Genomic DNA, 27,684 nt, shown 5'->3' with positions numbered 1-27,684 from the left:
AGGAGGAGGAGGAGGAGGAAGCAGGAAACATTATGACAGTGGACTGGGGATTTCCTTGGCTGGTTCTTCCTCCCTCTCCATCAACAAGTCATCAAATTTCCCACTTTTTGGTGATGACCATTTCTCTTACGTAATTTATGTATAGTAGTCAAAACAAAACAAAACAAAACAAAACAAATAAAATAAATCCTTCCAGTAGCACCTTAGGGACCAACTAAGTTTGTTCTTGGTATGAGCTTTCGTGTGCATGCACACTTCTTCAGATACACTGAAACAGAAGTCACCAGACCCTTCTGTTTCAGTGTATCTGAAGAAGTGTGCAGGCACACGAAAGCTCATACCAAGAACAAACTTAGTTGGTCTCTAAGGTGCTACTGGAAAGAATTTTTTATTTTATTTTGTTTTGAATATGGCAGACCAACACGGCTAACTACCTGTAACTGTAATTTAAGTAGGATTGCCCTGTGTTCTGTCTGTTCCCAACTTCCTATGGTTAATCTACAGATTCCTTCCTCTGTTTTTTTACTCCTGGGCATGTAATGTGCACACTAAGGGGCCGAAGATTCATTAACTTTTGTGGCCAAATGTCAGTGGGGCATAACGTTCCACAAATATGCTTTAAAAGAATACTACCGGAGAAGGGAAACAAGGGACAGAATTCACACAAGTTTTTGCATGCACAGAACGATGCCCACTCACGTGTCGGGACTCCCCAACCCCTAGATCTGCTCTGGAGGTTTGGAGGAACAGGAAAGTGAGGCACAGGAAAGTCACATTGCACAGGTGGACTTTGCTGGGTGAAATAATACTTCTCATAGCACTTTGCCAAATGCCACCTGCGTTGTTCAAAGGTAAGAAGTGGCTATATGATGCTGACATTAGCCTAAATTTGAATACGCTGATAACGACATATAGTACATTCCCCCCCCCCCACATCTCAGATGTGGCCATTTCCTTTTCTATCTTAATTCTCTTTACCTCTCTGCCATTCCAGTTTTGTCTACCAATCCCCTGCCCCCCTCCATCTTACGGGCTTTCTCCTCCGAGTACTTGCCTGCGATTCTTGGGAGAGGGCCAGCTCCTCTTGTCCCCTCCGCTGCGCCCGCCACCACTCCCTCCGCGGCCGGCCTTGCCTCCTCCCCCTGGGCCGGGGTTGGATCGTCGGTTCTGCCGATCCATGCCAGGCCTCTGGCTGGAGAAGCTACGCTTGGACATCTCCTTCCTCTGGGCTAAGCTGAGCTCATTGTTGGAGGGCCGCCCGCCCACCGAAGGCGGCCCAGAGCAGCCACCTTTGAGGAAGGCTGTGGGGGGAGGCCCGCCAGGCGCCGGTTCCTTCTCCCCGCCGCCCCGGCGCTCCGTGAAGTCGCTGCTCTCTGAAGCAGTCTCCCACTCCTCATTCGCCTGGTCCGAGTTCTGGTTGGACAAGTCGGGAGATTTTGTGCCAGCCACGCGCCGGGCAACCGATTCCTCGGGGAGCGGGGCGGCAGGCGCTGGGGAGAACGGTTGGCCGGCCCTCTGCTCGCCGTTGAGTCGGGCTGCGTTCTCGCGCTCCTGCTTCAGCCTCCGGAACCGGGGCGGCTTGTCCTGCTGCTGCGAACGCCCGTGGCGCCGGCGCCGGGGTGGCCGGTCAAAGCCACGGTCCGAGCCAGGGCCAAGAGGTGGCGGAGGTGGCTGCTGCTTTATGGGGGGCTGGAAACCGCCGGATTCTTCTGGGGCCATTGCTGGAGGGCCTGACGGCGCCTTCTCTTTGCCCGATGGCTCCAGAACTGCCTCTTGCTGCTTCTCGGGCTTCTTATTGGGCTGGGGCTTGGAAGGAGGGCTCCAACCCCCAGGGGGTGCACGGCCACCGCCTCGGCCCCGGCGTGAGGGAACGCCACGAGGGGTGAAAACACGCCCGCCACGGGTGCCAGGGTCTGAGAGGCGCGGAGGCAGTTTGTCGGCAAAGCGAGGCAAGCCAGGGTGCTGTGAGGAGGGGGCCATGGCAGAAGTCACAGGAGGGCCCCGACTGCGATGGCTGGGGGCTGGCTCCTTGGTCACCTCCTTATCCGAGTGGGCCACGTCACTGGCACTCTCGTGTGTCTCACTGCCCGTCTCGGAGCCCCGCTGACGCCGCCGTTTGGGTATCTCTTCGTACTCCGAGCCTTCGCTGCGGGTCTCGCTGGCGTTGCGTGGGCGGAAGGTGGAGCCAGGCCCGGCTGCTTTGCCCACGCCGTCATCCAGCCGGTAGAAGGGTTCGCGGTAGCTGCGGAACTCCCGGCTTCTCCCGCGCCCCCCTCTCCCGCGCCCGCTATAGGCGCCCCGGAAACCTCGCCCTCGGGCAAAGTACTCTCCTCGGCCCCTGGCCCGCCCCCGGCCGGTGTAGCCGCCACGCTCGTATGGGGGCTCCCGGCGCCGCCGACTCGGCGACAGTGTGCCGTGCTGCTGCTCTTTGGGTGGCATCACTGTTCCGCCGTTCACCACCGGCTTGGCCTTGTTCTCCTTGCCCGGCTTCGGAGACTCTTTAGGGAGCTCGGGTTTGCTGCCCGCTGCCTCGGCCCCCTCTTTAGCCTTCCCAGCAGAACGCATCTCCTCGCTTTCGTCTTTTGCCTCCTTAGGGGGCAGCGGCGGCGGCTTCTTGATGGGCCCGGCTCGCCGTGGGGCCTTGTCCCCGGAAATCTCCTCAATCCTCCGGCTGCTGCCAGGACGGGGCCCCCAGCGCGTCTCCGTCTTGGACTCGCGCCGCGGCTGCTTGTGGAATTCATGCTGCTGCCGTGGCGGCTTCTCCATCCGCCGCAGGACCTCCTCTTTGACCAGAGGCTCCTCCTTGGGCTGTTCCGAGGGAGGCTTCTTAGCCACCACTGGTCGAATGATGGGAGACTCAACCGTCTTGATCTCTTCTGGGGGGTCACGATGCAGCAGTTGGGGCTCCTCCTCGCTCTTGCGGGGCAGCTGGACTGGCGGTTCAGGGCGCCCGTTTCTGCTCACCTCCGTGGGTGCCGTCAGAGCCATGGGGGCCTGCCAAGGGGGACCTGCTCGCGGTGGCTCATCCACTGGGAAGCGGTGCATTGAGGCAGGGTTGCCATTTTCAGAGAAACCCTGGTAGTTCCCCATGTAGGGCTGGGGAGTGATGGCCTCACGCAGGCGAACCGGAGGGGTCTCGCTCCTAAAGGAAGGAGAGAAAGGATGATTGAAAGATCCTCTATTCTGGGGTCATCCGCTGACGACCCCAAGCAGTGTCAGCTGTCACTCCAAACTGCCACAAGTGGCAGGAGAGCCTCAACCGCTAGCCTCTTAGGATAGGACACAAGACCATAGCTGTCAGCCTTTCCCCCTTTTTTGCCGGTAATTCCCTTATTATAGCATTGGGAAACAGCAGGGAGGGTTGACAGCTACGCACAAGACCATGGTCCCATCCCACTGTCATTCCTGTAGTCAAGAAACTGTAAGGCCCTCAACACGTGGTTCCAGTAACAAAAATAAGACCTTCAAAACAAGCATGGGAAAACCTCAGCCTCCCGCCGCTGCGAGATCTTGCTCCCGGCCAACCCAACAGACTCCCTCCAGACGTTTGCTCACCGTAAGCCCTTCTCTTCCTCTTCCTGCTGCCGAAGGGATGCCGTTTGAGACCTCGAGTCTGCACCGGAAGGGGCATTGGTGAAGACATCTCCAGCCCAGGCCAGCTTGGGATCAACCGGTGGAGTGCCACGCTCTCGGAGGATCGGAGGATGGCGTTCAAACTGCTCTGAACTGGAGCCCCCGCTGTCTGATCGCTCACGGGGCAAGAGACCTGAGGGATGAACAGAAGACACAAACCCGTTGTGAGTCAGGCCTACTGGCTCATCAGTCTTCTAAAAGGCTGCCTGCTCAACTGCACTTTGACGAGCCTGGACTTCTTTTCTTCAGCTCTACTTACCGGAAGGATGGACCCCAGGGGGGTAGAAGTCTATGGGGGGCCGCCCTTGCATCACACGTGGGTCCATGTAAGGCGGAATCATCATCCAGCGAGGATCAAAGTTCATCTGCGGCATTGGGGGCGGCCTTCCAATGGAGCCGGGGTACATGCCTTTGGGCGGGGCCTGCTGTGCTGGAGGCGGGGCTGGGGGTTGCTGCTGCCCTGCTGGCCCAGGCTGAGCATGGACGTTGCCTGAGGGGCCCATGGCAGCCAGAGGAGCCCCTGTTGCCTGCTGCTGGGAAGAGGAAGCCATTGGGGGCTGGACTTGGCTGTGTTGTTGCTGCTGTTGCTGCTGCCATTGCTGCTGCTGCTTCAGTAACTGCTCCTGAAAAGGGGGTTGGGGGGGCAAAGAGGAGAGAGGGCTCTTTCAGTGACCTCAACAGCACCCTAATGAGAAACCCCCCCACTTCCTGCGATGCGTGTGTTGCTAGACGGAGAAGTTATGAGTTGCTCAGGTAGCTGCGAGGACATCAGGGGGTGTCAGAGACTCTAGTCTAAAGACTCATCACTGCAACGGAACCTCAGCCAAGTTGCTTCCTTATCACGGCCCCACCCCAACGGACTCTTCCCCTGTTAGGAGCAAGTGCCCAGCCCAGGCGCCTGCCTCCATCCCCTGTACCTGCTGCTGTCGCTGGAATCGTGGAGGCAATGACTTCTGATACTTGGAATAGCTGAGGGTCTGAGCCGGAGGCGGCTGGCGTGCCTGAAGGACCGTCTCGGCTTTGGGCTCCACCTTGGCTGGGGCAGGAGCAGCTGGGAGAGCAGGAGCAGGCAAGGTGGGTGGCTCTTCCCGCACTTCGGGGACTTCCTTGGGAGGCGGAGCCACAGCGGGTTCAGCTGTAATAGACATGCGCAAGACACACACAGAAGAAAGGCGGGCTTTGTGAGGCAGCAGGTGGACTTTGGATTCAACCTTGCTGATCTCTGGAGCCCGGGGTGGGGAGCCTGCAGCCCTCCATAGGGAAGCTGGGACTCCCAATTTCTGGCCTGCCCTATGGTCAGGGATGATGGCAGTGCAGAGTGTAGCATTGCATGAGGGGGCCACAGATCCCCTAAGCCCTGTATGCACACCCACCAAATCAGCAGGCAAGACAGCATGCTCCACGGACCTTGTTACCTTTGGGTCACCTAGCTTATCCCAGACTCACCCCCAGCTGAAATCTCGGGAGAGCCGCTGCCAATACAGTACTGAACTAGGTGGACCCAATGGTAAGAACTCAGGAGGAAGACGACACAGCTTCCTATGTCCCTATGACTCAAATGACAGCAACATCACCGGACAGCTTGTCATGTGTGTAACGGCCACTACAACACACAGCACTGCACTCCTTTGGGAGGGGAGGGCAACGTAGAAATTCAATAAATAAGTAAAATGGGAGATTTGTACCATCGGCCAAGAATCATTTGGCCACGAGAAACACAATGTGGCACGTCTGCAGGCAGATCAGGCCAAGTTGCCTACTGCCTTCCTGTTTTCCTTTTATTGCATGCTTCGGGCTTTCCCCCGTCATTTCTTGTCGTTTTATTGTACTTTTCAATCAGATGATTTTCCACTTTGGTTGCTGTCTACCTTAGAATATCTCTATATAAGAACACCGAAAATAAAAGCCAAGTTTACCAGTGCCGGAGGAGTCCAAGCTGCTCCTGCCGCTGCTGCTCGCAACAGCACTGTGAGGTTTGCTGGCTAGCACGGGCTCCTCTTTCTCTCTCTTCTCCTCAGGGGCAACTGGGGCAGGTGGGTTGGGGGGCACAGGGGTGGGAGCTGGAGGGGGAGGGGGAGGAGCAGCCACAATGACAGGAGGCGGTGGCTCCTTGGGAGGCTCAGGCTTCAAGCGCTTGTCTGGAGCTCCAAACTTCTCATCCAGGCGCTTGAGCTTCTCGGCGCAAGCCGCCCGCCGCTCCTCTTGCATGCGCCGCTCCTCCTCTTCCCGCCGGCGTCTGGCCCGCTCCACCGCGGCAGAGATCTCCGAGGAGGACTGCTTCCGCCGCTGGCGCCAAGCTTCATCCTCGTCTTCTGGGGGGGGCGGCCGTATTGAGCGGTCCTTGATGGCAAAGAGAGAGAGAGAGAGAAGCCCTCGTTGCTCAAAGCTGTTCCGCTGAAAGGAAACCTGAGCTGGAAGCTGAACTACCAAAGACCCTCGAGGAGAGCAGAGTTTGTCCCTGCTCACACCCGTGTTCCCTCACTAAGAAGCCCAAAGGCCAAAATTCAAGTATCGAAACATCCGCATGGAAGCTGCTCTGTTCCCTCACTGCTTCACCCCTTCAGTAGCTCAGCGTGGAAGTTCTAGTTAAAGCTGAGATAGAGTGGGCTAATGCCAAGTGCTACCCAAATGCCTATTTTATTTTAGTCAAAAAGCAGAGCATAAATCAAAATAACGATGCCAACGTGTGTTGTTCCGGCTAAGGAAGTTTTCTATTTTTACAAGGACATTCGTTTCACTGGTTTACCTGGAAACCTAATGCAATCTAATGAATGAGGAGACTTGGACCTGGGTTCTCCACACTTTGGCCCACCTGAAAGCAGCTGTCAACCACAGGCGTTGTCAAGCAAGATTTGCAGCCTGCACAGACTCACCGGGAAGTCATTGGGTTGCCCCCAGTTGCCCCGGTTGGGGGGTGGTGGCGGCGGAGGCGGCGGTGCCCGGACTGCAGCAGCAGGTGGCGGCGGTTCTTTGCCACCTTCTGGGGGACGTGCGTTTTCAGCCCAGGCTGCTTTGACGAGGGGTTGATCCTCTTTTGGAGTTCCAGCCTTCTTGCTGTCTGTGCCTGACGACTGGCTTTCTGGGCCGGAAGCCTCATCATTGCTTGAGGACAGAGGTGAAGAGAGAGGTGTCAAATGGGGCCATTTAGATCCTGTACCCTCTGCTCGGAGCTGGTGGGCGGCAGGGGGCAAGGAGAGAGCATATTGCGCAGGTGTTCTTGTGATGTAGCTGCAGCCGGGCAAGAATGACTTTTCTGTAAGATGATCCCATGTGGCTCAAGGCTGCAGCTCAGCAACAGGCACCCGGGGGGGGGGTCACCCGTCTCACAAAATCAACATGCTTTGGGCCAGCTGCGTGGGACAGACTCGGTTATTGGCCATACCTCTGCCTAATCTTACCGGTTCTCAGTGGTTTCTTCATCAGACTCTTTCCCATCCTCTTCATCGCTGAATTTCAGCTTCTCAGTATAGTCTACTTCTTCATGGGCTCCTGTGGGAGACAGATAGGATGTCTTTCGATTGACAGATCCAATAACAAGAAACCCTTTCAAGAGTCCCGGCACCTGTGGGTCGCAGAGGTCAAGCTCTGTGGTTAGGGCTCTTCCATTACCTGCCCAGCCTTCATCATTCTCCTGGTCCAGCTCATCAAATTCTTTCAGGTCATCCTGCTTGAGGACGGGGGGCCGGCTCACAGGCTCTGACACGCGTGTGGCAGGCTGCGAAGGGCGGGGTCCTGGAAGCCGCTGGAACCTGGAGATGACAGGATGACGGAGATCAACAGAAATGTCACACCTCTGACTTTCCTTGCTGCTGATCTAAATAATAGTGTTGCTCTAACCCCAGCAGAGCAGTGCAGTGTAGCACTCCTGGTGCTGAAGGACCAAAACACCCATCATTCCTCAACATCAGCCATGCCAGGAAATGCTGGAGAGCTACAGATTCCCTTCCCCTGTACTAAGGGGTCCAAAGGATCAAGTACTATGAAGAAGTGTCTGCCGTATCTGGGTATTGTGGTGCACCGGCATCTAGGCCATATTTGTATCCCACGCTGCAGAGAAATCAGGAGACAGTCTTGCATTCTACTGATTCAGTGTCAGCTTCTGATGGTGCAACAGGAAGCCTACAGAGGAATTCTCTTCCTTGTGGGAGCATGGTAGGAGCAGATAAGGGAAGGTTGCCCCTCTATATCCTCCACTATTTCACAGGTGCCACTTCCTGCTCCCTCCCGTTTCTGATTGATCTGCTGGGCCTAAAGGGACTCCAACCACACACCTTCCCTTCGTTGTCCGCCTGTTCAATTACAAGCCTAGTTCTTGAACGTTTCGGCTCCCGAACGCTGCAAATCTGGAAGTGAGTGTTCCGGTCTGCAAACTATTTTTGGAAGCTGAACATCTGGTGGGGCTTCCGCAGCCAATCAGAAGCCACATTTTGGTTTCCGAATGTTTTGGAAGTCCAACGGACTTCCGGAACGGATTCTGTTTGACTTTCAAGGTGTGACTGTACAAGGAACCCAAAACACCTGGCTCCAGTTACGCAGTTAACTGCAATCACCTGCAGTTCCCCTCACTTGCTCCTGTTCCTCTACATACTTTCCCCTTCTGCCACAAAGATCACTTGCCATTATCACATTTTTTAAATTTTTTTTAAAAAAACCTTACCTCTGCGCCTCGGGTGTGGGGTAGCGGTAAGGTCCCTGCGGCCCATATGGAGGTGGGAACGGGAGGTACGGGGGATACATCTGAGATGGGGTAGGGGAGAAATCGGTTACTGGAGGATTTCCTCTCTCTCTTCATTTTCCCCTGCCCTCAAACAAGGAAGCAGATGGCCAAAGTCACTTGGCACCTCCTCTTCTGCAATATACTTACAAATGGCGGCATCATCCCCCGGTAGGGAGGGAACTGAGGCGGGACGTTGGGCTGCAGGCCAACCCCAGCCCGTCCGTCCTCGGGCACCAGCTCCCCGTCAGTGCCCCGCCCACCTCCATCCCGCCAACTGGTAGCGTCTGCAAGAGATTGGGCGGAAGAGGAGTTAAGAATGTAAGATGTGTCTTGCTGGATCAGGCCAGTGGCCCATCTGATCCAGCATCCTGCTCTTACATAGGCCAACCAGATAATATAATGCCCATGGATATCCTGAAAGCAGAACCCAGGTGCGACCCCCCCCCCAACGAACAATTCTCAGCAACTGGCATTCAGATGCAGATGGTCTCCAACAGAGAAGTCTACCTCCATGTGGCCATCGTGGCTACTAGCCTTGACCCCCACCCATTTTTAACTATGTGATACGTGAAGAGGGGCTTTGTTTTGTCTGCCCCCCCCCATCAGCTTCATTAGATGTCCCCAAGTGATGGAGGAGAAAATCTTCTGGCAATGGTTGATAATGGCAATTCTCCCCCCCCCCCCAGCTTGCTCTGGGGCCCAGAAGCAACAGGCACTTGAGCAAAACCACTCACTCTGGGGGCGGAGGTTTGGTCCGGGCCCATACGACGCATCGGTAGTGTCCTTTTCTTTGCCAGCTTTGTCCTGGTCGCCAGCCGCCTGCAGGGTCGGAAATTCCTCGCGAGAGAATCGCGACAGTAGGCTTGATCCCTTTCCACCTTGACATCAGAGAAAGAAAGCCCAGGTGTGTCCTTTACAAGGGTCTCTAACACATCTGGGGCTATGGCAGCACACCAGAGTGTTGAGCACCAGGGGTTGAGCCTTTTTGTTGGTGGCCCCATATCTCTGGAATACCCTTCTCCAGGGAAATACAATGTTTTAGGAGGGGCAGCAAAAAATATAGATGCTATTATGATTTTTTTAGTAATAAAATAAATGGTGGTGGGAGCTGAAACATACTGAGTCTCATCTCTCCACAGGTCTGAGGTCCTAGCTTCACACAAAATTAGTTGGCAGACAAGCTTACCATCTCCTTGCGCTCCATGGGTAACGCTGGCCTGTGCCCAGGACTTTGCCCCGCTTGCTACTGTAGGGGGATTCTGGAACAAGAAGAGGGGTGGGAAGTCAAAACTGACTTGACCTTCCTGCCAGCTTCCTTTTGTCAAGCAATCTCCAAAACTGACACAATCTAAAGGTTCACGTTGATTCATTAAGAAAAAACCCACAAATCTCACGGTTCAATCAACCCAAGCATGGCTCAAATGCCTTTAGAATAGGGGCAGCCAACACAGTGCCCTCCAGAATGTCTATCATCCTGAACCATTTACAATGATGGTTAGGACTGATGGGAGCTGGAGCCAAACAGCATCTGGGGGCACACTGACTTCTCCTGTTCTAGAAGGTAGCAAGGTTGGCTAGGGAGTTATGGGGCAGCTCTGCCCCTTGCTGTGCAGTTGTTAACATGGGTTTTGTTTTGATATAGTGCTAGACTATGGTTTAAAGCAGGGTTGGGGAGGCCTCTGGGCTGGATCAGTCCTGTCTGCTCTGACTCCTCAACGGAAGTCTGGTTTCATCTGGCCTGCAGTGATGCAGCCACACTACAAGGAGAGAAGAGTCTGGCAGGCACGCACATGCACAAGCCCCGAGGCCAAGCCATGTCTCAGCTGCCACACTCAGTGGCTGGGCCTCTAAGCTGACTTGCAAATGTGCCTGGTCTCACTCTCCCCAAGAGAAAGGAGGACTAGGCAGACAGTAACCAGGGAAAGCAGCAGTGTTTCCCAACCCCTGGATTAATGAGCAGGCCTTGGACTCATGAGCAACCTTCTCCTCTTCTTTTGTGCCCACAACTGAGGCTAGAAGCTTTTGTTACATACGGTTACTCACTATGCCCAAACTCAGACAAACTGTGATTAGTATTAGCAATGTTTTAGGGAAACAAGGCAACTTCAAACAGTCTTATGATTCTAGCTTGTTTTCATAAGGCAGGCACGTCCAACAGGTAGATCGTGATCTACCGGTAGATCACTGGACGTCTGTGGTAGATCACTGGTTCCCTCAAAGAAGCTCAACAACTTTGGTTCCCCTAAAAAAAACTCAATTTTTTGCCCTGCACCCAAAAAAACCCAGGGATTTCCTTCTCCCTAAAAAAAGCTCAACAACAAATTTGACCTGAATGCCTAAAAAACGGTGTTTTCCTCCTCCCCCAAAAAGCTCAACAACTTCGACCTGAACCCCCCCCAAAGGGGGTAGATCACTGCCAGTTTTTAATTCTGTAAGTAGATCACAGTCTCTTGGGAGTTGGCCACCCCTGTCATAAGGCATGGGTAATGTTAGATCTGCACCCAAAACTGTGACTAACGCTACGCTTCACTAAGCTTGAACACTCAACTGCAGGCTTCCAATCTCATGACAGCCATGTTGGAGGAGAAGAAAGAAGCACGTGAGCCAGAGGCTTGGGCATGTAATGCTAAGCCATAGTTTAACAACACAATGTCCGAAACAGTCACAGAGTCAGCAACAATAAAGCCCAACTTTCTGCAAAAGCTTTGATGCCAGAAAAAAAACAACTATTCAAAATCTGGACAGTCAGTTAGGAACTATAGCGCATCCATGCCAGAACCTGCAACTGTTTGCTCTGGAAGCAGGAGAAAGGCTGCCTCTAAGAGTAAAGGTGGGAGGTGCTTCTTAGCCAGTCCTGAAAGAGTTCTTCTTCTGCTAAGCTCCTGCCTCCTGGTAGATGAAGGATTGCACCCATGCATGGATCGAATGGCGATTAAATAGGGAGAGAAATGGTGCTTCTGCTGGGGCTAAACAGAGGGGAGAAGGGACTGGAGCTAGGAAACCTTGGCTCTTTGCAGAAAAAGCATTAGGATCTGTTAGGCTGGAAGCTGATACACACAACTCCCCAGAAGAGGAGAGCTTCTGATTGGGAGCCTGCAGCACCCCAGTTCCTGCCCTGGATTTACCTCGGGGGCTGTTGGGGGTCGTTTCGGTGGGTTTGAGGCAGACGTCTGTGAAGCCGGCGGCGACTGCGATTCCGGCGGCTGAGCTGTCGAGGCATCGGTACTGGAGACGAAAGGAAGAAAGACGCCCGTTGAAGGAAAGGTTGGTGGAGAATGTGCCTTCCTCCCCACCACCCAGAAGAGCAGTGTCTGTGCCCCTCTGGCTCCCTCTTACCTCTTTGGGTCTGGCTGTTCCTGCTTGCTTGCCCATCCTGTCCCGTCTTTCGGCACTAGTGAGACATTGGGGTCATTGCCTTTGTTCTCCGCTTTTAAGCTTGGCAGGTTTGCAGGGGGTGGCATGCGCCGGGCAATGGCAACTTTACCGAGACTCTGCAAGCCATGGCGGGGAGTAACTGTAGGGGAAGGAGGAGGTGGGGTTAGGCACAGTCCTTGGGACCCTCTTGAAAGCTCCGCCCTCTCCCACCTTCCCTTACTGACCCCACCCCTCCCATGAACTGCTGTAACTACCAAGAGCTTTCTTGCCAAGTCCCAAATTGGTAGTTTCAGATGAACTCAAGGAGGGAGCAGCTGCTCAGGGCGCTGCGAGTGCCATCAAGGGGGCATCAGAGACTAAGCACGTTCATCATGGCAACCGCCTCCTCCTTTGAGAATAGTGCTCAGAAGAAAATACTTGCCCTCCCCCCAAACACAGAGGTCATTCTACCTGTGGGTTTCTGTGTTTCTAAGGATTTGCCCTTGTATGTATCAAACAGGTTGAGTGACGAATACTTTTTTCCATCCTTCCCCTTTGCTGTTTGCCCCAAACGATCTGACATTGCGCTGTAAGGTCATTGAGTACGATGGTTCCTCCTGGCTCCCTGCGAAACGTGCCACTGTTGGGAAGAGGTTTTTTGGGGGGGGGAATTAAGAGGACGAAAGCTCAATAGTCCCAACTCCATCCTTCCCCATCGATCGACAGCCACTTCTTTTAATAGCCAAGTGACAAGCTCTTTCCTGTACAGACCCTACACATTATCCAGAGCAAGCATGGAGAGAGGTACTTCTATTTCAGAGCAGCCCATTCAAGTGGAATAGAGACATCTCCTATGGTCACAAAGAGGAGCATCCAGGCTGGACAGAGAAGAGCAACTGGGCGGGGTGACCACCCCATGAACCCCCTCTCCCTTCTGATCTCTTTTGCACTGTATCTTTTAGATTGCTAGCCTAAAAGCACAGATTTACTAGTGATCATTGTGAGCCACCTGGGGACCTTTCCCAGATGAAAAGGAGAGTAGAAGTACTGTAAATAAATACTTCCCTGGGTCAAACATTCCATGAAGCCAGGAATGTTTTCAGGTAGGCAACACCCCACACTTTCAACTGCAACACCTGACAGCAAACACAGGATGGGGTTCCATGTCCCCCAGTTTTACAGGAGCTCAGGCAACCCCACCCCATTTACTTATTTTCAGGTATTTCAAAACTGCCTTTCAAGTCTACAGTCTCCCGAAGACAACATACAACAATATACTACCCCATTTAAAAGGGTATTTTTAAAAGCCAAAGCCCTGCCCTCCACATATCATGTTAAAACAACCAGTTCAAAATACTCAGCTACAGAAAAATGTAATTTAAAACGTAACTAAGCCCAGCAAACCTAAGATAAAGTCAATGAAAAACCACCAGCAGCATATACAATACCACCTTTGGGTTAAAAACCAGAGAAGAGATACATTTTCAGACGTCTGTCTCTTGGGAGGGAATTCTTACAAGGTAGGAGCCACCACTGAGAAGGCCCTCCTCTCTCTAGCACCTGCTAGCCTAAGTCACCTGGGAGGCAGGCCAATGAGCAGGACCTTCAAAGCTTATTTAAGAACAGCTTGCTCCCTTCTCAAAATCACAATCACATTTAAAAGCTAAAGGAACTGTTGCTATGGACTTTGTTTAAATTCACTGAGCTATCTATCCCCTTGGGTTCCAATTAAAAAGCCAAGTACTATTCAACCTCTTGAATACAGACGACACATATTTGCGTAACATTGCTGGCGACAAACTAATCACAGAATGTTTCATAACTGTTAACTTCTAATTTAAAATATATATATATATATATTTGCAATTGACCCAAGTCTCTTTCCATTACAGTTCACCTGGACAAATATATTTTGGTCATCCGAACAGCCAACCCCATCCATAAATAGGATTAGCAACATCTGTCAGGGATTGTTTAGGATTAAATGAGTCCCTTGCCACCCAACACATACACACCCATGATTATTTAACAGGACTCTTACTTTTCCCCTTGAAGCTCCTACACAGCTAAGCAGAGGAACTAAAGAGACAGAGCTGCATGTTACAGCATTGTTAAGCGTGTCACACACCTTCCCAAAGGTTCAGCATCACAAGGCAGGTTCCAAGCATGGAATTTATGTAGCTTATGACTCTAAACAGGGATAAGGAGAGAGAACAGTGATTCCATCCTATCTCACTTTAGCCTACATAGAATATTTGTAATGCTGCCTCAGAAGTGAAATATTTTCCCTATGCTGTCTCAATGCCCTTATGTTCAGCTTGTGGGCTTCCTAAACACACCTGGTTGTTCACTGAAGCAAACAGGATGCTGGACTAGGGCTCTTCCTATCTTACTTAATGGAAAAACAGGCTTTGATTCACTGCTTTTGTTAAGAGGGCCATGTACTGAGTTTAAAAAAAACACCAAAGCCTAAAATTTAACAAAATGCCATTTTCAGGGGGGGGGGGGTTGAGCGGCAAACTTGAATCTTTAAAAAAATAAAATAATACACAGTGCTGTACTTTAAAAACTTATTTTCCCACATCCCCCAAATGGTAACAATTCATTTTAAGCAATACAACACCAGTAGTTTTCAGTTGCTGGTGGCTCCTCCTTTTAGGAACATGCCCTTAGTTTGCTCTTCGGAGTGAAGTTGAGAGGAACCGACAAATGAACTGCATGCAAGATCTCAACGACGGGCGCATGGTTGGGGGCAAGCAAGGACAGGAGCTTGTCCGGGACACTGAAAGGCTTCCACTTTCACCGGGAAGAAGGCAGCAATAAAACCAGTCCTACAACAACAACTCTTATGGTGGAACACACACTTTGCAAGGGCAACAGAAAAAGGGCAAGGAGGAAGTTGGAGGAGTAATGGACCTCTGATGCTGCCTGATTTAGTGTCAAACTGTTAATCCAGATGGCCTAGTACACATACTGTGACCTGCAACAACCTTCCCAGCCTGCTACCTAAGCTGAATTCAGTCTTAACATGGAATCATAGAAGGGTGAGTTAGACCAACTGCCTGCCAGTCAGCTATCCAACCTCTGATTAAAAACCTCCAAGGAAGGAGTCTGCCACCTTCTGAGGGAGTCCATTCCACTGACAAGCAGTTTTTACTGTCAGAAAGTTCTTGCTGATGTGCAGGATCCTACCCTCCACAAGCTTGTACCATCCTCCATGTGACAGCCCTTTAGATATTTGAAAATGGCTACCGTATCTTCTCTCAGTCTCCTCTCTTCCAGGCTAATCATACCCAGCTCCCTCAATCGTTCCTCACAAGGTTTCCAGACCCTTGATCATCTTGGTTGCCTTCCTCAGCACCCGTTCTAGCATGTCAACATCCTTTTTAAAGTGTGGTACCCAGAACTGAACACAATACTCCAGGTGTGGCCTGACCAAGGCAGAATAGAACAGAAGCTGCCTTCTACAGTGGGCTTATCCACACTTACCCTTTTCCTTGTTCTTTCCAGGCACAGGTCTGTGCTTAAAAACTCTGTGTCTGAGCGCAGGGATTTTTTTTGGGGGGGGGAGGCGGAGCATTCCACACAAAAACCCACTCTTTAATGCTCAATCGGAGCAAACATCAATTTGGGTTTTCAACGGATTGCAGTTTGCTCCGATTGAGATTTAAATAGCAGGTTTTTGAAGGGAAAAGCTCTGGCGGCAAAGTGCTCAGACCTAGAGCTTTAAAGTGCAGACCGTGCCTGAAATTTAAGTGTGGCTAAACCCAGAGTCAAGTCATTATGGTTCTCCAGCCCTTCATTGTCTACTCTGCCTAACAGCAGGCAAGTGTATCACAGCCTGCTCCCTGAGATGATTTATTGGGAGATGCCAGGCCTGGGAAGGGGACCTTTGGCATGACAGGGAGGGCTGGGGAGACTGAGGGGAAGGAGAATTTGGGAAGATACAGAAGCAAGGGCAAGTGGGAGAGGCAGCTAGTGCAAACACTGGGATGGCGCGTGTGTGTGCATCCTTTCAGTTCTTTACAACTAACAAGGTTTGAGATGAGTTGTTCCATTAAGCTGCAGCTCCATCTCCTTCGAAAGGCATCTGAAACAAACCACAGGAAGCCATGTTCTTTCAGCCTCTAATGTTTAAATCAGATTTCATAGTTGGCAAGGCCAGAACGTCTACCCTGACAACAGAACAAATAGCTGATCCAATCAAGGTAACCCCTCCAGAGATGACCAAGCTCTTCATTAAGTCCTTGATGGGAAAGATCCCCACATTCTTCATAAGCTGCACAATGACACCATTAGGAAACTATGTCTAAATTTAAATGATTTGACTGTGGGGAGGGGGTAAGCAACTTCTAACCCACAAAGCCATTATTCTTCAGTTACTGGAGCAAATCCTGCATTTACAACAGTGTGTGGTCTGGCAGCCCTTTGGAACTGCATGTATTTTTGGCCCACTGCCCTTCCTTTTGCATGACATGCCATCATATGAGCGATGTCGTAGTTGCACAAAGTGGGTGGGTTAATATTCACGACAGATCTGTTCACCCTGAGCTGTTCAAACAAATGGAAATATTGTTGGCAACCAAGTGGCACAATTTACTGTATTATGTATTGTTGCGTTTGTAGTTTTTATGTATGCGTTTTAGCTACAAGGTGCTGCCCTGATTTTGTGAAGAGAGGTGAGAGATAATTGGTCAGTCAGATTTTTATTGATTAGAGCAAAAGGCGATAACCGGTACAGTTTAGTCAAAATATTATAAAGACACCAAAGGGAGGTGCCCCCTTGACCCACCTTGGCTCTGGCAGGTTTTGGTTCAGCTTACCTTAGGAACCTGTGGATTTCCTGTTTCCCTCTGTAGGATCAGGTCATCTACGATACTCTAGAATCCTGGCCTTTGGTGGTAAGGCTGGCAAATATGAGGAGCAGGGCCTTTTTTTTTTTAAAGCACTCACTCTATGGAAAGTGGCCCCTAAGATGGCATTCCAGACCCAATAAATTGTGGCTTTTTAGAAAATAATTTGTGGCCTCTAGACTTTGGAATTACCGGTTGACTTCCTTGATTTTTAAAAATCTCTCTTCACTGGTTGATACTACTTTGGCCTTTTAAAAAATAACAACAGTGCTTTAAAACTGGGATTTCTAGATCTATGCTACATGCACCTGCTATTAAATGCCTTGAGGCCACTTAAGGTCAGGATGGTGTGATTTTTTTTAAATTTTATTTTTCAATCAAATTGAAAATACGTAAGCTAGCTGGCAACTACCGGCTGCTAGTCTGGGCTTTGCTTACCTTTGCAACTGAACTGCCTGTTAAAGGGAGAGCAAACAAAACCACTCCCATAAGAAAAAGCATAATTAATCAACATGGAAGCAGCTGCAGTCAGCGGCTGCAAGTATAAGGTAGTCTCTGCTTCCCTTTCTGCTAATCCCAAATTTGTGGCGAATGTTTCCTAGGGTGGCGTAGGTAACAGGAATCCCATCAATGAACTCCTAACCACCATGATGCCACATGGGCTTCTGTACCTGGGGTTTAAAGGTTCTTATTCCTCCTTCCTGATCTCTAGTTCCAAGCTGGATGAAACTTTGGGGGCCAAAACAATCAAAAACTTCTCAACTTCTACATAAACAAGTTATTTAGATGGCTTGGCAGTTTGAAAGCATCCACTTGGCAGGGCTCTTTTGCCTCACACAACCCCTAGTCCTTTACTCCAAATTCCCCTACAACGTCTATACTACTTGCCATATTGCGCCTGCTACTATTGTAGGAATAACTGCTTTTCACAAGAACTCAAACATCCCAGCAAGTAAACCATGCAAACGGAGTGGAAGTCACCAATTTAGAGAAAGAACAATGGCTAATGTTCCACCCCTCTTACAACCCCATCACACTGTAGTGCAGGGGTCCCCAAACTAAGGCCCGGATGCGGCCCAATCACCTTCTAAATGTGGCCCGTGGACGGTCCGGGAATCAGCGTGTTTTTACATGAGTAGAATGTGTCCTTTTGTTTAAAATGCATCTCTGGGTTATTTGTGGGGCATAGGAATCTGTTCATATTTCCCCCCAAAATATAGTCCAGTCCCCAACAAGGTCTGAGGGACAGTGGACCGGCCCATGGCTGAAAAAATTTGCTGACCCCTGCTGTAGTGTGACCGAGGGACAGACGAGACTCTAAGGCAGTCAATGCAGATAGGAGCAGGCCAAATTCTCAGTGTCTCCCATCAAGTTCTGTGTTTGTTTGTTTTTAGGGGGAAGGATTTCATTGGCTGGGCCACAGAACTCTCCATCCCTCCCCTACAGTGGTGTTAGAAAATAGTTTGGGTCCAGCTGCGGCCATGTGGAGATCTCTGGATGCCAGGTAGGCAACTGGGGAAAGCAAAATGTTGCTTAGAGAAGGATCTGAAATATTTTCCTCGAAGCCTGAATTTGTTTTATTCTGGATTGTTTTGTTTGATGTTGAATGCGTTACAAAACCACTTTGAGATCTGTTATTTAAATACAGTCATAGAAATGAAATTAATAAAAAACCCCACACAAAAAAGGCACTTAAGACATCCCATTGTGGTGACTGTAACCTAGATTTAAGGTGCCATTTGGCAATTAGCTTATATACATGAGTTTCTGTTCCCCAACCTGCCACTCTTGGATGATTTTATTTAGCTTATATCAAACACACAGAACTGCATGTTTTGAGTGTCAAGAGGTAGGTAGGAAAACAAATGCGCCACTGCAAAGGTTGGCAAAGATTTAAAATGTCGTAAGAGGAGCATTTGCATCTTGAAATGTGAAGTCATGCAAGCTACGGTTAACTCAAAATACAGTTTGTGTTGGGAATAAATTAACTTTTTTTTTAAAAAACCCAGCATTTCAACACCACCCTTTACCTTGGAATTTTGGTTTGGCTAAAGTTAAGATGGCCTTGCCGATGACTAGTTAAATATTAGCAATCAAAATCGGGGCTCAATTCTGAAGTTACATTTGGAAAGATGCAAAATTGCAATTGTCACAGAGGAAACTGCACGTCCCTAATCAGAGTATCACACTGCTGCCCATTTAACTCCTTCAAAACCTGGAGTCACGAAACATGCTTTACTGTATTAAGAGTTTTGCAAACTTCTAAATGCCCTCCCCCAAAACCAGCAAAAAAAAACCCACCCCATTTTTCCTCAAAAAATGGAAAATGATTTGCTTTATGAATGATGAATTTTTCTTAAAGACTATGTGTTCATATATTGAGCCCCCCCCCCCCAATTTCTAAAACCGTAACAAGAAGACTTTTATGCAAGCCCATGTATGGTATCAGACTAGTGCAATTCCTGTACACCGAGGACAAGCAATTACAACTCTCAAATGCAAGAGAAAGATGCATTTCTGCTCTTGGAGGCCACACCCTTTGTCACAAGAAAAGGGAGGAGGATTCAATGCCCTCTCTGTCTGTGGCCTTCCTCTTGTTGGTGGATCTTCTTGACTAGGCTCCAAAGAACTAGGAATGGGAGGAAGTACAGGGAAATGTAACTTTGCTGGCATCCAATTCACGCTGCTGCACATGGATCTGTTGGATCCATGATCCAAAGGCAGAAATGTTAAGTGAGGGTAGCACTGCTCCTGCACTTGCCTCAATTACAAAGCAAGCAGCGCACATAGGACTCAAGTGTTGGAAAGGTATTTTCAAACACTGCAGGTATTTGACCGAGGAATGCTGTCTGGGATTCTGCCAAGCACACCTCTCCTGCAACATGGTGACACAATCCAACTCCCTTGCTTCTTACCCACTTCAGATTCACCCAACTTCTGTAGCAGAAACTGGTCTATTTTTGGAAGTACTCACACCAAATCAAGAAATAAAATGACATGTGAAAGGGGAGAAGTTTGCTTCAATCTGGGCAAACCTTCAGTTTCTAGAACTGCATGAGAAATATGATGACAAATATGAAACAACAGAAACTGATAGTGCTAGCTTGGAAAAAGAGAATGGTTAAATTTCATGTCGTGTTCATCTGAGTTTTGTCTCCCCTTCCTCCTTTTCTTAGCTATTATTATTTCTGCTTGACACTGTGGAAGACATAATTTTCAGAATAATCATTTGTTTTACTATAATGTTGGTTGCTTTGGGGTTTGTGTGTGTGTGTTATGCCTTCTCCTCCCAAATTGGCAAAACCAAAGAGATGCTGGGCTTCTTACTGAACTGCAGCGGACAGCTCCATTTAAAATAAAATGGAATTTGTAATTACAGTGGTACCTTGGTTCTCGAATGGCTTGGCTCCCGAACAAATCAGCTCCTGAACGCCGCAAACCAGGAAGTAAGTGTTCCGGTTTGCAAATGTTTTTTGGAAGCCGAACATCCGATGCGGCTTCCGATTTGAGAGCAGGAAGCTCCTGCAGCCAATCGAAAGCCGTGCCTTGGTTTTCGAATGGTTTTGGGAGTTGAACAGACTCCCAGAACGGATTAAGTTTGACAACCAGGGTACCCCTGTATTGTAAGAATGAACTACCGGTACTTTTAATATACCACACATGATGCCAAACCAGGTTATAAAAATGCATTTCGTCTTCCACATCCAGCTGGCTTACTGTGTGGCCTCAACTCTCACTGAGCACGCAAGTCAGGGTTTTGATGTGTAGGGTGCAGAGGAGCAGCGGATGATGGGGAGAAAACCAAGCTCTCTGAGGAATGGTTAAGGGAGCTGGTTATGTTTAGCTCAGAAGAACACTGAGAGGTGATAGAACAGGGTTGTCGCATGGGAGGATGGAGCAAGTTTTTCTGCTGCTCCAGAGGACCCAAACCAATGGATTCAAATTACAAGAATGGAGATTCCAGCTAAACATTAGGAAGAACCTTCTGATGGTAAAAGCTGTTTGACAGTAGAACAGACTCCCACAGAAGGTGGTGGACTCTGCTTCGTTGGAGGTTTTTAAACATAGGTTGGGTGGCTTTTTCTCAGGGATTCTTTAGTTGCAATTCCTGCATTGTGGAGGGCTGGAAGAATTAACCTTAGGGCCCCTTCCAACTCCACAGTTCTATAATTCTATGTTCCTAAAGGAATAAAGTAAATTTCAAAATGTATAGGGTACATAATAAAGAAACATTACACTTTTTCAATTTCTCCAAAAACTTCCCAGTCCCTTCACCCCAAAAATGGTTTTTTCTATGGTTTCTACATGTACTGAAATTTTACAACTCTAAACACATCAGTGGCTATTTGCAACTAAGTTCTGTCCCAGTCCAGTACTAGACCTGAGACTAGAAATACTGAAGGAGTACAATGGTACCTCTGGTTACGAACCTAATTCATTCCGGAGGTCCGTTCTTAACCTGATTCTGTTCTCATCCTGAAGTAAAGTTCTTAACCCGAGGTACTACTTCCAGGTTAGCGGAGTCTGTAACTCTAAGTGTTTGTAACCCGAGGTACCACTGTAATCAGCTCTTTGGGTGAACACTATTCATTTCCCTTTGTTATGAGAATGAGCTGAGTCGCGCACTTCCTCCTCCTATTACTGCACATGTGAGGGGGAAAGCTTCCAGGCCTGGTTGATGGCAAACCAAGCACCAAACTATGGTTTGGTGGCAGGGCAAAATACAGCTTGCGAACAGAATTACACACGTGAGCATGGCCAATAAAAGGCGCTTTCAGAGTAACCATCTAGGTCTCACTAGCTTTTCCTTCATACTGCAAACAACAGGGTTTGGACCAATTCAGTGTATTACAGCCCAAGTAGATACATCAGCTGATTTTATATTAGGAGGTTATTTGGTTTCAGAAAGTTTTTAAAGTCTGTCACAAGCTTGGCATGTAGTCCATGAAGAACCAACTCAACCTCTTTATCATAGAACTTAGGGGACATATAATCATACAACTGTAGAGTTGGAATGCACTGGTGCATCAACATATTAGCCGCTTGTTCTATTAACAATTAAGCCTTAATGCTGCTGGGTTTTAATTGTGTTTTTATCTTTTTGCCAATCACAGCAAGAAAAAGCTCTTTGCATGGGCACATTACAGCATGAAAGCTGTAATAGCTTATTGAAACCACAAACTGAAGGAACAAATATTTGAACTTCACAACCACGTTGATTCTCAGAGAAAGAGCTAGCTCCCATGAATTTATGGGAAAACTCATGAAAATGTATGGTAATGCTACTCAAACACACCACCCAAGCCATGTGGTATTACACTACACTTAAGCAGCTCCTACACCTACCCAATACTGCAGGGTTACAAAGGGAAGGGCGAGTGGATCCACCACACATTCAGCTTCCTGGCCACTAGATACCAAAACTACCATCAAAAAGTGAATTCTGCACCTAATGGCACTGACGGCCAATGTTTTACCTACACACATCAAAACCACCACCCCACCCCAAATATAACCTAAAAAATAACTCTGTGGGACAGCAAACATTATCAAGTCAGTTTGCAAACGAAAATTAACACCAAGACTGCTGATGGATTCTATCTTTTGACTCATCATTTTTACAGAATGAGTAATATTTGCTATGATGTACACCTCTTGCTTTTTATGTGTCAATCCTAAAAATGTAACTCAGCTATGGGAAAAGAGGGGGAGACTTTGACACATTGTTTTAATAGATATACAGTGGTACCTCTGGTTACGCACTTAATTCGTTCCGGAGGTCCGCGTTCTTAACCTGAAGCACCACTTTAGCTAATGGGACCTCCCGCTGCGCTGCCAGAGCACGATTTCTGTTCTTATCCTGAAGCAAAGTTCTTAACCTGAAGCGTATGTAACCCGATGTACCACTGTACTGAGGAATACATTTAAGATTCCAGTGGTGGTTAATCCATTATCAGGCACATGTCACAGTTAAGGCCTCCTAACATCTAAATCATAATTATACTTAATTACAAGCCCTATCTGTGAAGTATCATCTTGAAAGAATAAAGGCTCGGAAGAGCACTGTACAATCATCAGACTACTGGAGGCACTATCGATAATGACTGCTACTCTATTGGTCACCTAGAATCATATTCATTTATAAACACGCCTGCAGAACTGACCATACTGAGAAATCTTCCCTTCCACAATTTATTGTTTTATTTAAAGATGACAATGTGAATCAAAGATACTACATAAAACAAAACTTCAAAATTTGGGTGTAAAAAAATTTGAAAATTTGAATCAAACATCATGCAATGTTTAAAGTCAATTTATGCCAACCGATGCTGTAAAAATATGTTCTCGCCATAATTCAATTATGTGTACACAGCCTGTCAGGCAATCAGCAATCACACTCCATCAAGTATTCAGGGAAGAGGGAGGCTCTAAAGGTAGCCCCCCCCACCGCGCTTCTTCTGTCAAAACAGCTATTCAGCATTATTGTCCAATATCCAACCATAGTTGGATTAGGCCTGGGACCCCTCGCACAGCACCCATATGACCATGCAGGTGCCCATTAGATGGATCAGGGCAATTGTGTTTGCAAATGACTTACATATATAAAAAACAGAATGTATGAATTTGTATGAGCACGTTACCTTAGAAAGTATCCAATACTGCACATCTATTAAGAACCTTTGGACCACTTCACTTGCCTTATGCTAAAAAGCAGAAGATTTCGACCATAGATAGGATAGATTACTACTTTTCAGTTATCAGAGTTAAGATAATCATGAATTGATGTTATTTTAGTAGGGTTTTCTTTTAATGAGCTGTTCTGCATTGCCTTTTGAAGAGACATTTAGAATAACACCACCTCCCTCTTTGTACTTTCACTACATAATGCATAGCTAAGATGTCCAATTCCCTCAGCACTGCACAACCAGATATAATGGCACCTGAGCAAAAACAAGCCAATAGCAGTTTTAAAAATAGCACACCCTACTAGTTGCAGCCGATTTATTTATTTATTTAATTTATACAGTCTTTCTGGAATCTAGATTGCCAACCCCATTCTGCTAGGATTGCATCTCATCCTTCTGAGCACTGGCTATTCTTTTATTGTAAATTCTCACGTTTAAAACGAGTTTATACATCCACACATTTAATAATTCAAGCGATTAAAACCTCAATTTAAGGGTTTTTAAAACTGGCTGATGAGAGGGAAAAGGAAGAAACACCCTCCCCCCTACGCACCAACAAAAACCCCTCAAAGCCACCCAAAAACTGAATCAGCCATCATTAATTATTAATACAGTATATTCAATTTATCTGCAGAATCCCAAAGCTGCATTAGAAGAAGAAGAAGAGTTTGGATTTGATATCCCGCTTTTTACTACCCGAAGGAGTCTCAAAGCGGCTAACATTCTCCTTTCCCTTCCTCCCCCACAACAAACACTCTGTGAGGTGAGTGGGGCTGAGAGACTTCAAAGAAGTGTGACTAGCCCAAGGTCACCCAGCAGCTGCATGTGGAGGAGTGCAGACACGAACCCGGTTCCCCAGATTACAAGTCTGCCGCTCTTAACCACTACACCAAACTGGCTCCCATTAGAGAGGAATAGCTTTCTAAAGTCGGAGAAGACACTCCTAGTTTGAAACCATGTTAACAAGAAAAAACACTATGTGCTCAATTAGCAAACATAAATCTGAAATTAAGAGTAATCGCCATGAAAAAAACACACAACCCCCCCTAAATTCCATCACCGGAACAGGGAAGCACTAGATAAGACAGTCCTCCTCTAACAACCATTTTATAAAAAGGGTGGTTCTGAATCAAGCAGAGAAACAAATAGGCATCACTTCAGCAACCCCTCCCCCTCGCATTTAGCACCCCAAAATGAACATGGAAAAACTGGGATCCAAGCCTATGGGAGAACTGAAGGGGGGGGGGGAGAGGCACTCTCTCTTCCTCACAACCAGCAACCCTGTAAATCTGCATGAAAGGGCTTAATATTTAGGACACAGTCGAACAGCAAATTTGCTTGTCTTGAAATGCGAAACCTGGCAATTAGATTTCATTTCTAACCCTTTCCTCAGAATCGCCATGCTCTCTTTTTTTTTTTGTGCACGGCAAACCTGGCAAGGACCCAGTTAAGACACTCATCAAAAAGCTGCCTTGGCTTTTGGCTACCTCATTTTTTTATTGGGAGTGTGTGTTGTGCCTTTTGAGCGGGAGGGGGGGAAAGAGGACCCCCTTCTTGCTGCATAAACACACCCATTATTTTTTAAAACCACCCCATTTTGAGATTTGTGTTTCTGAAATGAAAGGGAGCCATATTAGCTCACTTTTTTTTTGTCACCATACACCCTTGCAAATCACTATCACCCCACCCTCTTGCCACAATGCTGGGAAATTTGAACTCCACTTTTAAGCTAAATTAATTCCGGCTGTTCTATTAAAAATACCAAAAAGGGAGGGGGGGATATATACTACAAGAAGCCATTAATCTTTCCTAACCACACAAGTCATGAGGACTTCTTTTCCTTCCAATCCACTGTGTTTGAGCGTGCTAGAAGAAACCTAAGGTTTTAGATGAACAAGCCACTCTCCCTTTTCCCAAAGGCACATCCCTCGTCTCAATACTACCTTCAAAGATAGGTACCAGTATTCATTACCCCCAAACAGGTAAGATTTTCTATTTAAATAACACCCAACTACTGATATTGCCACTGTAGTCCTACCATGTCTAGATTTTCACCGATACCCCAAAACCATCGTAAAAGCTGCCTGCTTAACAGGTTTTGCTTTAAGTGGAGCTGCAATAAAATGGGTTTTTATAACTCAACGGTTCACCTCGCAATTAACACGGCTGTAACTTCATGACTACCTCAATATCGCCCTTATTTAGGGTATCTTCTCAATCCCACGGGGTACTAGCGTAGGCAATGAAAACGATGATTTAGCTACCCTCTTCAAATATTAGTGCTGCTGCCTTAAACCATTCTTTTTTAAAAAAATAAAATGGCCACACCTCCTATCCCCTACTCCACCCCTCCTTTCCAACATTTGGATTTTTCATGGGGGGAGGGATGTTTTAATACATTACAGCAAACCTGAAGGCAGAGGTTGACTTAAATTAATGATATAGGTAGCTTATATACAACTGCAAACCTCAGGAGCCTTACAGTATCATGTTCTAAACACACACACACACACACCCCAGTTTCTATCGAACCACATCTCCCTTTCCTCCCCCAAAATATTTGGATGCTTCTAATGCTTTATTTTAAAGAAATTCCTTTATATATAAAAAATTGGATTTCAATCAACTTCACCTCCTCATTCCAATAGTGCCACACACCTCAAATGTCGATACTATACTGTAGGTATGCTGGGGTACAAAAGTATCCCCCCCACACCACCACCCTGTGGCATTTTAGACCACAAAATAATCAAATCCCTCCTCCCCAAATAGAAGTTTTATAGAAATACGAAATATAGAGGGCGAAATGCAAAGGGATAAAGGAATGGCCGGATTCAGCCTTAAATTTCTGCTCGCTCTCTCTCTCTCTCACACACACACACACACACACAAAAACCAGCCCTTTATCCCCTGAAATATCAATTTAGATTTCATCATAGGTTCTAAAGGGGAAATCTTTTAGAGGCATCAGATAAAATGTTGTGTGTGGTGTTGGGGAGGGGAAGAGGAAACCCCAATTGCACTGGCCCCCCAACACCCTCAAAATACAGCTTCAATAATTCAGACCACCCTAGAGATGGATACTAGGCGATTATGTGGGCCTTATTAATTCCCCACCCCGCATTAAAAAAAAAGCCCCACCTGCTTGCTCCAGAACCAGCTTGGCCCTTTGTATTTCCACACCTCACTCACGGCCCTCTTCAAATTTAAGATAAATCGCCCCCCCTCCAAAAAAACAACACCAGGTGTGTCGTGTAATGGAAGGTGGGGGGGGGATCACAACTGAACTCCACCTGAAGCCTCAAACCCCCAAAGGCCTGTTAGCGCCTCCTCGTCAGTGGCACCCCCAACCCGCAGGTCCCGTCGTGAGAACAGCCAAGCCCGGGTTGCGGGTGGGTCCAAGGCAAGGGTGTCTCTTCCTGAGAGCACCCTCTTCACTCTCCCCTTTGTAAGCGGCTCTACCCCGGGGGAGGGCAGCCATTGGGAGCCCGGCTGCCCTCCAGTGGGGCAAATACTCGCCAGGAGCCACAAGGGCAGCGCTTTGGGAAGGGCACGGCTGGCCATGGGGAGCGGGGAGAGAGGCCCGAGGGGCGGATGGACGCGGATTCAGCTGCGGGGAGAGCGGCCGAGGAGGATGAAGTAAGGGACAAGATGGCGGAGGCCTGAGCGCTCTACCGGCTCGAGCCGACCTATCCTCTTTCCTCGCACCAGCGCCGCCCTGCGAGCGCTCAAGCGGAGGGTTACCGGGGGCGAACCAGGCCGATACCCACCTCGTCTGATCGGGCTCGGTCCGCTCTATCCGGATACGAGCTTCCCGGGGGCGGAAGGGAATTCTAGGCGGAGGATGGAGGCGGATTACGCTGTCCCCCCCTCCCCCTTGCTTTGTAATTTGTCCAAGGCCCGATGTGGCAGCCTCGGCGTCTAAGCACCGACTAAACGGCCATCCGGGTCCCAGGCCCCGGCGGCGGCGGCGAAGCCACGCCCCCACACGCTGCACGGGAGGCGGGGCTAAGGGGGCAAAACCCCGAAGGAAGGGAGTTCGAAAGCAGAAAAGCGGGCGGGCGGGCGTTCGAGGGAGTTCAACGGGCAGGTGATGCAAAGGAAGTCTGGAGACTCGGCGTAATCCGTGGAATAGCGGGGCAGCTCCAGATCTGTGGAACTGGCTTCTCTTTCCCATTCACTCCTTGCAAAGCAGAAAGTGGTGGTTGTATTTATTTAAATAAGGGCAATTGGAGGTTTGAATTCCAGCAACGTGTTGCAAAAGCAAACCGACCAGAGTGGCAGCGATCCTGGGTGTAATCTTAAATGGTGCCTAGGAACTGGATGATGGATGCGCAGTTTTAAGTGCGCAAAACATTTTTTTTCACCAGGCCTTTGGTTCTTAATTATCTGTGGACTCCTTGAGTGGGTGAGATGTTTTAGAATTTGGTTAAGTGTGAAT

The 27,684-nt window shown here is 48.6% G+C and overlaps 1 protein-coding gene and 1 non-coding gene across 6 annotated transcripts in view; both read right to left on the bottom strand.

Annotated features, from left to right (window-relative positions):
* The window catches only part of PRRC2A (proline rich coiled-coil 2A), a 36,258-nt gene extending 9,045 nt beyond the window's left edge, over positions 1–27,213 (bottom strand). For 3 of the 5 annotated variants that reach the window (XM_033141664.1, XM_033141667.1, XM_033141666.1), the window contains exons 1-16: positions 27,014–27,212; positions 12,176–12,344; positions 11,687–11,864; positions 11,476–11,575; positions 9,537–9,609; positions 9,085–9,228; positions 8,498–8,634; positions 8,291–8,370; positions 7,243–7,382; positions 7,032–7,122; positions 6,507–6,735; positions 5,550–5,973; positions 4,551–4,768; positions 3,893–4,256; positions 3,556–3,766; positions 1,055–3,142 (exon numbers count right to left, since the gene is read on the bottom strand). In XM_033141664.1, the coding sequence (XP_032997555.1) occupies positions 1,055–3,142; positions 3,556–3,766; positions 3,893–4,256; positions 4,551–4,768; positions 5,550–5,973; positions 6,507–6,735; positions 7,032–7,122; positions 7,243–7,382; positions 8,291–8,370; positions 8,498–8,634; positions 9,085–9,228; positions 9,537–9,609; positions 11,476–11,575; positions 11,687–11,864; positions 12,176–12,287 (4,589 nt within the window). In that variant the 5' untranslated portion in view covers positions 12,288–12,344; positions 27,014–27,212. Of the gene's footprint in view, positions 1–1,054; positions 3,143–3,555; positions 3,767–3,892; positions 4,257–4,550; positions 4,769–5,549; positions 5,974–6,506; positions 6,736–7,031; positions 7,123–7,242; positions 7,383–8,290; positions 8,371–8,497; positions 8,635–9,084; positions 9,229–9,536; positions 9,610–11,475; positions 11,576–11,686; positions 11,865–12,175; positions 12,345–25,427; positions 25,534–27,013 lie in introns of those variants that run through there. The other 2 variants (XM_033141669.1, XM_033141665.1) reach the window with 2 other exon arrangements.
* On the bottom strand, positions 4,380–4,444 carry LOC117043064. The gene has a single exon (XR_004426144.1). It is a non-coding gene; the product is annotated as a small nucleolar RNA SNORD52 (small nucleolar RNA).
* Positions 27,214–27,684: the final 471 nt, after the last annotated feature.

This window comes from Lacerta agilis, chromosome 2, assembly GCF_009819535.1.
Source record: "Lacerta agilis isolate rLacAgi1 chromosome 2, rLacAgi1.pri, whole genome shotgun sequence".
Lineage (NCBI taxonomy): Eukaryota > Metazoa > Chordata > Lepidosauria > Squamata > Lacertidae > Lacerta > Lacerta agilis.
Note: the sequence above shows the minus strand (reverse complement) of the source record. Positions and strands in the feature narration are given on the sequence as shown.